Source organism: Anomaloglossus baeobatrachus, chromosome 6, assembly GCF_048569485.1.
Source record: "Anomaloglossus baeobatrachus isolate aAnoBae1 chromosome 6, aAnoBae1.hap1, whole genome shotgun sequence".
Taxonomy (NCBI): Eukaryota; Metazoa; Chordata; class Amphibia; order Anura; family Aromobatidae; genus Anomaloglossus; species Anomaloglossus baeobatrachus.
The window spans coordinates 200,442,713-200,458,490 of record NC_134358.1 but is presented as its reverse complement, the minus strand read 5'-3'; the positions used below and the strand labels follow the sequence as shown (position 1 = coordinate 200,458,490).

General features: G+C 42.9%; 1 protein-coding gene across 1 annotated transcript in view; it reads right to left on the bottom strand.

Annotated features, from left to right (window-relative positions):
• LOC142244214 (beta-Ala-His dipeptidase-like) overlaps window positions 1-12,404 on the bottom strand; it is a 72,545-nt gene extending 60,141 nt beyond the window's left edge. The window contains exons 1-2 of the mRNA XM_075316420.1: window positions 12,246-12,404; window positions 11,483-11,611 (exon numbers count right to left, since the gene is read on the bottom strand). Of these exons, the coding sequence (XP_075172535.1) occupies window positions 11,483-11,521 (39 nt within the window). The 5' untranslated portion in view covers window positions 11,522-11,611; window positions 12,246-12,404. The remainder of the gene's footprint in view (window positions 1-11,482; window positions 11,612-12,245) is intronic.
• Between the last annotated feature and the right edge of the window lie 3,374 nt (window positions 12,405-15,778).

Genomic DNA, 15,778 nt, shown 5'->3' with positions numbered 1-15,778 from the left:
CCCTGGCCTATCAGGTCGTCACAGGGTATTGTGCAATCTGCCCTCCTGCACAGTATCCACCCTCCTTGGTTACGGATCCTGGTCCTTTGGTGTTGTTAACAGCTTGGCCGATCAAAATCCTAGGAACACTTCCCACTTGAACCTACCAGACACACCATTGGGGGGCCTGAAGTGAATAGGACCGCCCACATGGGGGGTTGGTGAGGAGAAAGTGAGGACAGTGACAGTGGAGTTTTGGAGTGGAGTTGAGTGGAGAGAAAAGAAGGAGGTGAAGTGGCTCTTGAGAGGAGAGGCCACGGAGGAGAGCTCCTGTGTACTAGGTGGCAGACGTTGGTCTGGGCCTGGTAGGAGCTGGAACCCCGGTCGCAGGGGACATTGTCAAGGGGCACAGACTGCCGAGGAGGGCCTTGATCTATCACCGGGCAGGTGCCAGGGCACGACGGGGTACGTAGACCCCAGGCTGGAAAGTAGCTTGACGCGTTCCGGTAATTTACCCGACGGGGGTGAAGACTTCAAGTGTCATCCCCAACCCGCTCCAAAATCGGGGTACTAGCACACCGATGGGATAAGACTTTCCCACTACAGTCCAAAGAAATCCTACGTGTGAACCCTGAGAGCAAGCTCACTCCGTTAGCCATACGGGTGAGCGGGGCCCGGAGAGTTTCAAACCCATGGGTCCAATTGAGACTAAGGTGCCAGGGACAGGGCAACAGGCCAACAACAACACCAAGGGAACGGATCCAGGCGTGCTCCCCGCAGGCTGCAGAGGTGTTCAGAATTCTGGTTTACAAGCTGTCGGTGTGATTATTCTGGGACTGAGTGAGTACTTTGGAAACGCCTGTTCCTATTCCTTCATGGCACCCGAACAGCATCCCAACCATTAACGGGCCCCGGGACACAAACCCCCTACCCACGGATGGGTTAAACATCAGGCTGCCGCACCATCGACAGCGGGCTCTCCAACGGCAGCGGTGGTCCCTCACATTACCACGCACCAAGGGTGGCGTCACGAACTTTCCAAAAACCACCCTGTACATATCTCCCCCCTCTTCTAATCGAGTAGTCGCGCGACCCCCGAGTCCGGAGACCCCTCGAGTCACCGTGGATTCGAGCGGCAGCAGCTCGGCTGCTTGCCCGGGGGCGGTACATTTGTATCAGAGTCTGTTTGGTGCCCCCTGCCCTAATAGGCAGGCTGTAATAAAGACTCTCCTAAGGCTACGTGCCCACGATCAGTGTTAGCAGCGTTTTGGATGTAGCATACTTCAGCTGCTTCCAAAACGCTGCAATGTATAGTACAAGCATAGTGCATGAAATTTGTAGAAATCCTGTGCCCACTGTGCGTGTACGGCCCACAGCAATAACTGACCTGTGGTGCGGCTTTCCGAGGCCGCAGCATGTCAATTATTTGCTGTGGAGTCGCATAGGGAGAACACAAGCAGGAGACTGCAGCGCACCAAACCCTGATCATGGGCACGAGCAGCTGCATTCTCCTGCGGAGGAGACTTGTGGCCCCGCGGGTAAGGATGCGCATCTGTTACAGATGGAAGATAAATAGGAATCTGTTAACGGATGTGTCCTCCATAGACTCCCATGTCAAAGAAAACTGATCCTGCAGAAATCATTTTCCCAACGGATGATTGCAGAACATGTGGACCTAATTCTGCCTTATGTGGCATTTCTTGTTCACAACGCTCCTCAGCTCTCATAAAGAACAACCATCAGATTAAATCTCAGCTTAAAACGCCATGCCTGGCCAGGGCACCGATCTCCTGACCTGCATCCTCATATATGCTCTGAGGCTGCTGAGGTCAGGTCAGGAGACCCATGGCCAGTCCATGCACTGTCCAAGTGCAGACTGGTTTTCACCGACTGCTGAATGAGCCTTAAAGTGAATCTGTTAGCAGGTTTTTTCTCCCCTATCTGAGAGCAGCATAATGTAGAGACACATACCCTGATTCCAGCGATGTGTCACTTACTGGGCTGTTTGCTGTCATTGTAATAAAATCAATGTTTTCTCTGCTGCAGATCTAGCAGTTATACAGAGCTCATGAATATGCTGCCGCATGTCAAGTAGTCCTGTAATGATAATCTCCTGCTGATTAACCAGTGATGTTATCAAAACTACACTAAGCAGCCCAATAAGTGCCAATCGCTGGAATCAGGATCTCTTCCCCTACGTTATGCTGCACTCAAATTAAGTGTTGAAAACCTGGTGACAGATTCCCTTTAAAGGGGTTGTCAGGTGTAAATCTCCAAGTGTGCATTATCACAATTTGGTTTCAATTAGTTTAAAAACTGTATGTGACACATTTCCTTAAAGAAAAAAAAATAGATATAGCAAAAATAAATATATACCAAAAAAGTTAGATTTAAAAAGAAAAAAAAAAGTTAGAGTAAAGTAGTCTACCTTGTCGTAGTGGCAGGCTTAAAAAAATCTTTTGGCCAAAACAAAATCTGATGGCTATGTGTGTGATACAGTGTTCAATGTGAATGGCTAATGTGTGATTGGTGAGGTTGTAGTGCAGAAATGAAGTTTTTCCAAGAGTGGCAGTGGGACTATGGAAGATTCGCGGGGTGGAGGCGGAGCTGGGGTGGAGCCTAAAGGGGGCCCCGAAATGTTGCCAATATGGGACCTTGAAATTCCTAGTGGCAGCCCTGCTTCCCCACATAGACAACTAATGAATCCACCTGGAATCATTATGTCCACCATCCTATGCTCCAGGGTGGGGGTATGTTAGCAGCCAGACCCACCCATCTTTCTGACTGCTCACAAACCTGGCCCTTGTCTTCCCTATTAACCCTCTCAGTACTAGAGCTAGCTTCCAGGCTTACATCACAGAGAATAATCACCTCTGTGATACATATCTCTCCTCCATGATGTGTCTGGCAGCTCTTACACTTTATATAACATTGCTTAGCAACTAGCTTAAAATTGCTTAGAGTTATTATACTGTAGTATGTAAAATATGATGCTAAAAATGCATGGCATACGGAAGGCATACTCAGGTCATATGTATGTCATACGGATGCTAGGCGAGAAAAAAAAAAAACTGTCGCATACCACCTTGCAAGACATATTATTTTTTTTTATTATTATAGCGCCATTTATTCCATGGCACTTTACAAGTGAAAGAGGGTATACGTACAACAATCATTAACAGTACAAAACAGACTGGTATAGGAGGAGAGAGGACCCTGCCCGCGAGGACTCACAGTCTACAGGAAATGGGTGATGGTACAATAGGTGAGGACAGAGCTGGTTGTGCAGTGGTGTACTGGACTGAGGGCTATTGTAGGTTGTAGGCTTGTTGGAAGAGGTGGGTCTTGAGGTTCCTATTGAAGCTTTCCATGGTAGGGGAGAGTCTGATATGCTGAGGTAGAGCGTTCCAGAGTATGGGGGAGGCACGGGAGAAATCTTGTACACGATTGTGGGAAGAGGAGATAAGAGAGGAGTAGAGAAGGAGATCTTGTGAGGATCTGAGGTTGCGTGCAGGTAGGTACTGGGAGACTAGGTCACAGATGTAGGGAGGAGACAGGTTGTGGATGGCTTTGTATGTCATGGTTAATGTTTTGAACTGGAGTCGTTGGACGATGGGAAGCCAGTGAAGGGATTGGCAGAGTGGTGAGGCTAGGGAATAGCGAGGGGAGAGGTGGATTAAGTGGGCCGCAGAGTTTAGGATAGATTGGAGGGGTGCAAGAGTGTTGGAAGGGAGGCAAGAGAGCAGGAGGTTGCAGTAGTCGAGGCGGGTGATGAGGGCATGCACTAAAGTTTTTGCTGATTCTCAGTTAAGGAAAGCACGGATCCGGGAGATATTTTTGAGTTGTAGTCTGCATGAGGTGAAGTGGGCGTGGATGTGTGGCTTGAAGGATAGAGCAGAGTCGAGGGTTACTCCAAGGCAACGAGCTTGTGAGACTGGGGAGAATGAGCAACCATCAAGTTTGATGGAAAGGCTTGTTGGAGGAGATGAGTGAGGAGGAGGAAAGACAATGAACTCTGTTTTGTCCATGTTAAGTTTTAGGAATCGCGCAGAGAAGAAGGATGAAATAGCAGACAGACATTGTGAAATTTTGGTTAGTAGAGAGGTAATGTCAGGTCCAGAGAGGTAGATCTGTGTGTCGTCGGCATAGAGATGATACTGGAAGCCGTGGGACTCTATGAACTGTCCCAGGCCAAAGGTGTAGATGGAGAACAGCAGGGGTCCAAGAACTGAGCCTTGGGGGACACCGACAGATAGGGGGCGAGATGAGGAAGTGGTGTGAGAATGGGAGACGCTGAAAGTTTGGTCGGTTAGGTATGAGGAGATCCAAGATAGGGCCAAGTCTGTGATGCCCAGAGATGAGAGAATCTGTAGTAGGAGGGAATGGTCTACTGTGTCGAAGGCAGATGACAGGTCCAGAAGGAGGAGGTAGAGTAGTGTTGCTTGGCTTTGGTGGTTAGTAGATCATTGGTGACTTTGGTTAGGGCAGTTTCAGTAGAGTAATGTGGTCGGAAGCCAGATTGTAGCTGGTCAAAGAGGGAGCAGGAGGAGAGGTATGAGGACAGTTCAAGATGGACATGCTGTTCCAGTAGTTTTGAGGCATAGGGGAGAAGGGATATGGGGCGATAGTTTGACACAGAGGATGGGTCAAGGGAGGGCTTTTTAAGGATGGGTGTAATGGAGGCATGTTTAAAGCATGAGGGGAATACACCACTTGTTAGTGATAGGTTGAAGAGATGGGTTAGAGCTGGGATGAGGATGCAGTGATGTTGGGGATGAGGTGTGATGGGAGCGGGTCCAGTGCACAGGTGGTTAGATGTGATCTTGAGAGTAGAGTGGAAAGATTGTTTTCTGTCATGGTGGAGAAGGTTGATTTGGAGGAAGAGGGCTGAGTATCTATGATGAGGGGCCGTGGTGATTGTGGGCCAAAGCTTGCTCTGATGTTGTCAATCTTCTGCTTGAAGAAAGAGGCAGTCTTCAGCTGAGATGAGAGGAGAGGGAGGTGGTGCTGGAGGATGGAGGAGAGAATTGAAAGTGTAGAATAGCTGTTTAGGGTTGTGAGATAGAGAGGATATGAGGGATGAGAAGTAGGTTTGTTTTGCAGCAGTGAGTGTGGACTTGAAAGTGGTGAGGGACTCTTTATATGCAATGAAGTACTCAGTGGAATGAAACTTCTTCCATCTGTGCTCAGCAATTCTGGAAGCCTGTCTCAATTCTTTAGTTTGCCTCGTGTGCCAGGGCTGCCTGTTAATTGTGCGATTCAAGAGCTGCAGAGATTGTAGTGTTGTATAAAGTTGCAGCAGCATCTGCATCTTGTAAAAATGCAATGTCTGTGAGAGTGAGAGGGAGAAGGGACTGAGAAAGTGCGTGTAAATCAAGGTGTTTGATATTTCTGCGAGGATGTGAAAGTTTTGGAGGGGGGGTTGCGTACTTGGAGAAGAGAGGGAAGAGAATGCAATAACTTACGCATGACACTCGTCCCACTTTTCTGGATGACAATCGGAGCAATTATTTATATGCTAGTGGTAGCTAAGGTATCTTAGGCGCTAACCTCAGTATAATCCGTTCCAGACAATACCTTACCTCACATACAGAATATATACTCTTATCATATTGCATGTCAAGTTTCATCCTTTCCCTGAAAAGCAAGTCACCTGCATGTGCACCACCTGTCTTACTGGTTATTCTAGTTGTAAGTGAAAGTGTCCTGCTCTCTTGGAATAACAACTATTCTCTTAGGAGCTCTCAAGAGCTCTGCATTGTAAAAAAAAAAAAAAAAAAAAAAAAAAAAAAAAGGGGGAAATTTATCTTAAGAAACCCATATTCACTCAGGACTTCAGGATATTTATGCAAACAATGCTGTGACCTAATAACAGTAATTAGCAGTGAGTGATGACCAGAGCAACCGTGAGAGGAAGGGCACGCAAACTTCACCCCTCCACCAATGCCTCCTCCTATATAGTTAGGTTCTTCAGTCGCTCTTAATTGTAACTGTTCTCGAGAAAGCTTTCTCAGGAACAGATACAACAAACAGCTGCTGAAGAATCTAATAAAATAGAAAGAATCATTAGAGAAGCGAGGGTATTTTGCGCCCGCTTCCTATCGTTGACCTTGGCCACAACTCACCACTAAAAAAAGATACATTGTATCAAAGTGTCATATCTTCAGTGTTGTCCCATGAAAAGATATACCATATTTTTCGAATTATAAGATGCACTTTTCCTCCCAAACATTTGGGAGGAAAATGAGGGGTGTGTCTTAAAATCCGAATATAGCTTACTGGGAGGTGGAGAATTTGCGAGGGGCTGTCTGTGCGGCTCTGTGTGCGGGCAGGTGGCAGCCTGTCGGTGCATGCGGGCAGCCGCCTGTCAGAGCGTGCAGGCTGCCTCTCTGTGCCGGCGGCTGGCCGCCTCTGTGTCGGTGAGCGGTCGGCCTGCTGGCTGCCACTTTGTGCGGGCAGGAAGGTGGCTGAGCAGACTGCGGTGGCTGTGAGGTGGGTGTCCCAGTCTGTCTGCGGTCCGGGCTTCAAATGATGGTGCCTGGAGTCAGTGCGTGTGGAGATGGAGCTCTTGAATGAGAGCTCCATCTGTGCACGCGCCGCTCCGGGTGCTATTTCTTTGAAGCCCACTGCAAAGAAATGGTGCCTGGAGCGGCGTGTGTGCAGATGGAGCTCTCATCCAAGGGCACCATTGAATTACTATTTCAAAAAGTCACAGAAAAAAAGGCAGCACATTGTATAAATATGGCCTCAGAGTGTTGCTTGTCTTCATTTTTCTTCCCCGTGTACACCCTGCATTTTATTGAGTTTACTTTAGAAATCACTGTGTGATATACTGTTTTTCTTGGCAGCACACTGTCTGCTTGTGAAGAGAAGAGAATGTCCATTACAGGCACAGTGAGGGCTCAGGGCAGGGATGGATGAGAATGCACTGAAATACACCAGACCCTCCCTCTCATAAGGTATCCATACTAAGACAGTACAGAGTTAAAGGGTTTATCCAGAACTTTTCTTTTTTATTATGGGCCTAAATACTGACAAGCAGGTAACTACCTGCCTGTTCTACACGGCATTGCCTCAGAGCAGGAAGTTACTTCTTCTGTTGGAGATTCAGATGCATTAAGTCAACAGAGCAGTTATTCGTTTTCCAGGCTGCTCTGCCTACAGGATATGACTGCCGATGCCATGCTGATTGTCAGCCAGATCCCCGCAGTTAGGCATCAGGGAATTTGCTGTCAATCAGCATGACATCGGCAGCTATAACCCATCAACAGATCACAGCGGAAGACATGCTGCTCTCCTCTATCGATGTAACATCAGTGGAAGCTGCTCAATCACTGGTAGGAGCGATCTGTGACTGCTCGGCATCGACACTGGTTTTCTTGGGGCTTCCCCATACGTTACATGACGCGACCCCTCAGAGAAAAGGCGCCCTCAAAATATCCAGTCTGAATTTTATGATCCTACAGTATGTACCTCCCATGTACCACGCCTTTTGTGAACTATGACTGGGCTGGACATGGGCTGTGGCTTCACTTTCCAGAAAGTTGTTTGGTATGACCATCTTATTTCTAGAAATGATTTGATCTATCCATAGCTATGAAACATGATAGGTCTGTTGGCTTTCCTCTGTGAGTTATTACGTTTAAGCTGATACGCACGTCCCACTATTAATAAAAAATATATGTGACGTGTGTATCGCAGTCATGAAGCTGGAAATATGCCCGCTCTATCTGTGGGAGCCATGCATACCCCTTAATTGTAACTTTTTCCCCAGAGCCAGGCTGACTACAAAATGTCTGTTCCTGTCCTGAATCTTGCACTTGCCTGCCTACTTCTCCAGGTTAATTACTGTGTCAGCAGAGGCTTGCCCTGGTTAGAGCTTACTCCTTATTCTTAATTGGCTTTTGTCACCTGCCATTTGGTGACCAGACCTGATTTCTTCTTGCTGCAGGGTGGAATGTGTGTAAATATGACAAGTGGCAGTTGACTGGTATGTATGAATCCGCTATTATTCACAATATTCTTCACAATGTGTACTTCCTCTTTCTGACACTGACCAATCATAAGCAGGCAGCAACACAGTGGGGAAAGAAAAACATACCCTTACAATAGCTTTCAACAGTCTCACTATGAGACATGTATTGACAAACAGTCTGCTCTTTCTGTCAGTTTATGTCAGGAGAAGGGCGGCACTGCAGACGTTTGATTTTCATTACAAACACTTCTAGTAGCTCTCCTCACATAGTACCATCAGCTATTAGAATTATTCAAAGGCATCTACAGACAAGAGAAAAAGAGAACATGTCACCACTAGAGCTTAGAACAGGCTCTGTGGGAGACACAATGATACTGTTTTCTCTCCCTAATGAAGCTTGATTGCATGTGCAGGAGAACAGCAGATTTGAGGGTGACCAGCAGCTTTCAGTTTTCATCTGCAGTAGCCAGTGTGGGGAGAGGGGCAGAACAGCAGAGTTTGCAGCACTACATTTGACAATACTAATGCGTATGCGGTTCTGCCAATAAAAGTCATTTGAATTTGAATGGAGATCTACGACACATGCTTATAAGAAGAAGTAACTTTTGCAGAAGCCCCCCCCTACACCTACACCTCGCCTAACAGGATGAGAGCTGAAGGCTGTTGGTTAATCACATTCAGGTCTCCTGCCTGCTGCTCTTGTGCTCCTGCACATGTCCTCACTCTGCAGGAGGGCAGACTGATTGGGCACGTCATGGTGGGAGCTTTCTGATTGTTAATGCTAGTGTTTTACTACCTGGCCTTGATTAGTCAGCATCATACAGGGGAAAGAAGTGCAATCACTTTGGTAATGCCCACTTGAACTTAACCCCCCACTCATTAGGTATTTGCTTGTATCTTAGCAAAGGAGCAGTTAACTAATAAAAAAACTGAAAGCGTCCTGCGTCCCCAGCACAATCTACGAACATTGTACATAATCCATGCGCATGTTGTGTTTTAGAACGCAGCGATTTGCATGCTGCCAAATCGCTGCATTCTAAAAAGTAACATGTCACTTATTCTGTGCGCTTTAGATGCAGGTCCCGCTCTGTCTATAGTGGGAACTGCATCCAGAGCACATGAAATCGGCTTTTCATTACGCAGTGTTTCTGCAGCGATTTGAAGCACACGTGTGCTGTTCAAATCGCTGCAGAAATTTCTGCAGGGACACAACGCAACGTGGGCACATAACCTTATTCTGCTCTACTCTGCAGCACCTATAACAACATGAGTCCAGTTTAACATGAAAAACTTTTTCTGCATGTCCAAAATAGTGTCTGCACAGGAATTTCTGTGAACGTCTTAAAGGGAACCTGTCATGGAGGATAGTACTCTTAAGCGGGCTTTACACACTGCGATCTCGCTAGCAAGATCGCAAGCGATCGTACCCGCCCCCGTCGGTTGTGCGACACGGACAAATCACTGCCCATCGCGCACAACCTTGCTTACCCCTGTCACTTACCTGTCCTGCGACGTCGCTCAGGCCGGCGAACCACCTCCTTTCTAAGGGGACGGATCGTGCGGCATCACAGCGACGTCACATGGCAGGCGGCCAATAGAAGCGGAGGGGCAGAGATGAGCGGAACGTAAACATCCCGCCCACCTCCTTCCTTCCGCATTGGTGGTGGAGGCAGGTAAGGAGATGTTTGTCGCTCCAGCGGTGTCACACATAGCGATGTGTGCTGCCGCAGGAACGACGAACAACATCGCTAACATCCGGAGAACGATTTTTTGTTTCAGGACGACCTCTCTGCGGCAAACGATTTTGCCCGCTTATGCGATCATTTAAGATCGCTCGAACGTGTCACACACTGCGATATCGTTAATGACGCCGGATGTGCGTCACTAATGATGTGACCCCGACGATAATTCATTAACGATATCGCAGCGTGTAAAGCCCGCTTTAGACTTAAGATATATGATTAATCTGCAGGTTAATAACATTATTAACAAGCTGTTTAGCTGCTGTACTGAGAGTGCAGTACCCGGGAGATAGTGAAGTTTATTTCTCTTCGGAGCCGCTGGCTTTCAGTTATACAGGTGCGCCGATGCTACTACATAACACTGATTACAGCACTGCGAGCTGTGGCTTTTTTTTGTAAACATAAACTTTTTTATTGGTTTCAACATGTACAAAACAAGATCATGAGAAGTACATTTCTTATCATGAAAGTATACAATTTACAATTCTCCAGTATTGCTGCGAGCTGTGGCTTTAAGCATGCCCGGCACTTTGACTGACAGCTGAGTCTACACTGTTGCACTGCAGAGCTGACAGTCAAAGTGCTGCAGGTTAATAGAGTTAATAGAGTTATCCGATGTGACAGGTTCTCTTTGAGCATTCCACCCTTGACTATTTTTGTCGTAAAAATGAACACAGTACTGTCATTCTGGGCACTGGTCCATCCCATTCATGATTAGAAGTTCAGCCAGGACTAGTTGGGGAAATGTGACACTTGTGCATACTAATTCTGGCTCATTAACTAACATATGACAAGATGCAGAATACAAAAGCTTTTACAAAACTCAGAAATGTTAGACTGGAACTTCAAAACCTTTTTTTTTTTGTCATAAATGCTGCTATTAGCATACATACATATATATATATATATATATATATATATATATATAAAACTATAAAGGCAAATTGCAGTGTTTAGGAACCTGACAAGTTACCTTTAAATGCAGTTAATGTGCATTGATCACAGGTCTAATAATAGCTACTGGAAATAAAGTGCAAACAAAGTATAGCATATAAAGTGACACAAAGTTCGTGCATACCACAGGTGGCAACTATACAGATGACCAACGTACGTTTCGCCATTGCTTCTTCTTGGGTAACTAAATTTGACAGTGCTAGATATCTGTTTAGATAAATATTATCCAATCAGAGCAGTGATGACACCTAAAAATATAATTTAGTAAAACTCACCAACAACTAGTATCCTGTCTGGGGTGAGTGGAATAAACCACCAAACACAACAGCCCAATGAAGAGTATAAGTAAGAAGTCACAGGGGAGAGTGGAAGAATTATGTGCATCTTGCTTGCATGAATTGCTTGCTACATTGACCTCTTGTCACGTCTTACAATATTTTTGTGGCACCCAACCTTCAACGTCTAATCCGGATATCATCCCATATTGTGGGATGAAATGGCACAACTTATGTGGGGCGTCCACTCAGCCACCATCTGTGGTTGGTATAGTTTAGTTACCCTTTAGAATTGCTGATTCATTTTAGCAGCATTTAAATGTCCTGCATTTGAGTGATATTCTTACTATATTTGTTTGTCACCCTGGGTCATGGTTTCGCATCATTGAAGTAATTCTCTTTTACTTCCATTTTATCATTTGAAATAATTAATAAAATGTATTGGTTTATGATTTATTTCAAACATGATTTAATAGGTTACATATCGATCAATATGTTTTCCTGAATAGTCCTGAATAGTAGAACACATATACTTTTAATGAGCTGTTAAGCCTTACCATAGTGAGGGGAGCGGATTGCCCCATCTTCCCTTGCATTTCTAATTGTGTCCTGAATGTAACAGTCAGTGTGAGGTTTCTCCAGAGCCTTCAATAAAGTCCCGTCTCCAGGTATATAACCACTTAGCGCTGGCATGACAGAATAAAAATAGATGTATGGAAATGGAGACATTAAGAATGCATATAAAGTGACTGAGAAATACCAACTGAAGAATGACACGTTAATGAGGTCTTGACCACAACCTAGGTAATAATAGGAAATATTGGATCTTGCAATACTTTATTATATATAAGATTTTTATAAAACTTGAACTGATTTTTGTTACTATGGACTGACTATAATAATTATCTCATTGCTCGTACGTTACCAGTTGGATTAAACAAATTGTGGCTACGTCTAAAGTCACTTTGCAAAATATAATGTATCATAATATAATCAAAACAGAATATATTATATTATATAATATATATATACATATATATATATATATATATACACTGTACATAAATGCATATATATATATATATATATATAAACGGCATATTTCCATATTCATTATACATATATACTATATAGTAAGTAATATACATATACTCATTTTTATCGAGCCAAAAGCAATGAAGTAAATATTGTATCTAATTAGGTTCTTAATACATTCACAGTACATGATTTACAAAGCCATGCTGAGCTGAGCTCCAGAATCACTGCATTGTGTAACATTAGCATTGGGCATCACACAGCCTCACATATTCTTCTTGGTACCTGCTCAACGCTCTTCCTGCAGATCATTGAAATGGATGGAGATCTGGAATATTTCCTATTCATTTGGTCACAGTGTTATCACATTGGTGCTCCCTGCAGAGTCTGACATACCATGCTGCTTGTTCTGACCTTCCCAGTGTGTTACCCAGCACTGATTGGCTGGGCTCAGCAGACCTTGTCTTCAGTAAAACTGAGTATCTCAACCCCCTGTTAGCTTTAGGGAGGGGAGTGAGGTTTTTTCAATATTTGCTCCACAGTTACAGAAAATTCCTGCCAAAAGTCAGGAACAAACGGTTTTAAGTATACATGAGGGAATAAATACGAGAAGATAAACCACAACATTCTGAAGGAATCAGTTTATCGGAGATGTATGACCTCTGGCACCCATTATTCTTAATATGGATTTATTGGTTGGTTGTGCTGCTCACTTGTATAGGGAATGTATAATAGTTATATAAAGGGGTAGTCTCAACTTATCTTCTTCAGGTGCACACCATAATGATGCTCTGATTTGCTGGGGATGGTGTGTAACGTGACAAAATGTGGAAAAGTTCATGGCGCAGGGGCGTAACGACCGCGGTCGCAGCGGTCGCCACACCAGATTCAAGTTAGTCTGCAGTTAGACGTTAGCTATTAGATATTCATTCATCTATGCTGCACTGTTTTAAAACAAACTGATCATACATAATTTTTATTTTGATCAAGGTGCCTGGTCCACAAGTGCTCAAAATGAATGTCTCAAGGTTTCTATATGAATTTGAAATTCTAAGATATATAATACTATATACAAGCGTAATCAAACGTACTCAATCGTCCATACGTTTAATTTGAAAAGAGGTACCCTGGACCACAAGTACTCAAAATGAACATCTCAATGTCCTAAATAATATTAGCTAAAAAAATTACCAAGTCTATGTGTAGTTCAGAAGTTATTCACGTAAATCTGTGTCACATAACGCTATACGCGCATAATCAAACGTACTCAATCGTCTATACGATTAATTTGAAAAGAGGTACCCTGGACCACAAGTACTCAAAATGAACATCTCCATGTCCTGAATAATATTTGCTAAAAAAATTATCAAGTTTATGTGTAGTTCACAAGTTATTAAAGCAAATCTATGTTATATTATGCTATACACGTGTAATCAAACGAACTCAATCGTCCATACAATTAATTTGAAAAGAGGTACCCTGGAATACAAGTAGTCAAAATGAACATCTCAATGTCCTAAATAATATTAGCTAAAAAAATTACCAAGTCTATGTGTAGTTCAGAAGTTATTCACGTAAATCTGTGTCACATAACGCTATACGCGCACAATCAAACGTACTCAATTGTCCATACGTTTAATTTGAAAAGAGGTACCCTGGACTACAAGTACTCAAAATGAACATGTCAATGTCCTAAATAATATTAGCTAAAAAAATTACCAAGTCTATGTGTAGTTCAGAAGTTATTCACGGAAATCTGTGTCACATAACGCTATACGCGCATAATCAAACGTACTCAATCGTCTATACGATTAATTTGAAAAGAGGTACCCTGGACCACAAGTACTCAAAATGAACATCTCAATGTCCTAAATAATATTAGCTAAAACAATTATCAAGTCAATGTGCAGTTTAGAAGTTATTCACGTAAATCTGTGTCACATAACGCTATACGCGCACAATCAAACGTACTCAATCGTCCATACGATTAATTTGAAAAGAGGTACCCTGGACTACAAGTACTCAAAATGAACATCTCAATGTCCTGAATAATATTTGCTAAAAACATTATCAAGTCTATGTGTAGTTCAGAAGTTATTCACGTAAATCTGTGCCACATAACGCTATACGCGCATAATCAAACGTACTCAATCGTCTATACGATTAATTTGAAAAGAGGTACCCTGGACCACAAGTACTCAAAATGAACATCTCAATGTCCTGAATAATATTTTCTAAAAAAATTATCAAGTCTATGTGTAGTTCAGAAGTTATTCACGGAAATCTGTGTCACATAACGCTATACGCGCACAATCAAACGTACTCAATCGTCCATACGATTAATTTGAAAAGAGGTACCCTGGACTACAAGTACTCAAAATGAACATCTGAATGTCCTGAATAATATTTGTTAAAAAAATTATCAAGTCTATGTGTAGTTCAGAAGTTATTCACGTTAATCTGTGTCACATAACGCTATACGCGCACAATCAAACGTACTCAATCGTCCATACGATTAATTTGAAAAGAGGTACCCTGGACCACAAGTACTCAAAATGAACATCTCCATGTCCTGAATAATATTTGCTAAAAAAATTCTCAAGTTTATGTGTAGTTCAGAAGTTATTAAAGCAAATCTATGTTATATTATGCTATACACGTGTAATCAAATGTACTCAATTGTCCATAAGTTTAATTTGAAAAGAGGTACCCTGGACTACAAGTACTCAAAATGAACATCTCCATGTCCTGAATAATATTTGTAAAAAAATAATCAAGTCTATGTGTAGTTCAGAAGTTTTTCACGTAAATCTGTGTCACATAACGCTATACGCGCATAATCAAACATACTCAATCGTTCATACGATTAATTTGAAAAGAGGTTATCTGGACCACAAGTACTCAAAATGAACATCTGAATGTCCTGAATAATATTTGTAAAAAAATTACCAAGTCTATGTGTAGTTCAGAAGTTATTCACGTAAATCTGTGTCACATAACGCTATACATGCGTATTCAAACGTACTCAATCGTCCATACGATTAATTTGAAAAGAGGTACCCTGGACCACAAGTACTCAAAATGAACATCTCAATGTCCTGAATAATATTTGATAGAAAAATTATCAAGTCTTTGTGTAGTTCAAAATTTATTCACGTAAATCTGTGTTACATAACGCTATACGCGCATAATCAAACATACTCAATCGTACATAACTTTAATTTGAAAAAAGGTACCCTGGACCACAAGTACTCAAAGTGAACATCTCAATGTCCTGAATAATATTTGCCAAAAAATAATCAATTCTATGTGTAGTTCAGATGTTAGTCACGTAAATCTGTGTTACATAATGCTATACACGCATAATCTTCTTCGGTTGGCAATGAACAAGGAATGTATGTCGATTACTGTGGAATGAACATTTATCCTATATAAAGTTATGTATTTTATTTCTTGTATTTGTTATGCGGGGAATAAACTTGAAGTATTATTAATATTATTATTATTATTAGGTGCTTTACATGTTAAAGGGGTGTACATAATAGTATCTACAAAGTATTTGTAATCATTTTTACATTTACGTTATATTGTGTACTTACCAATCTCTTTGTGAAAGTCTTTCAGTAGAGATAGACGGCAAAAACTAACGATTAGTCTGTAACACAGGGAACAGCGAAAGGAATAAATCAGGGGATTCTACTCAGTAATCCGACATCAATGAAATTACGACACTGGTCGTTCTTAGAACCGCTCTCCAAGTCCAGCAGAGGCAAGACAACACAATACCACGTGGAAAAGGGTCCACATTCTCCAGCAAC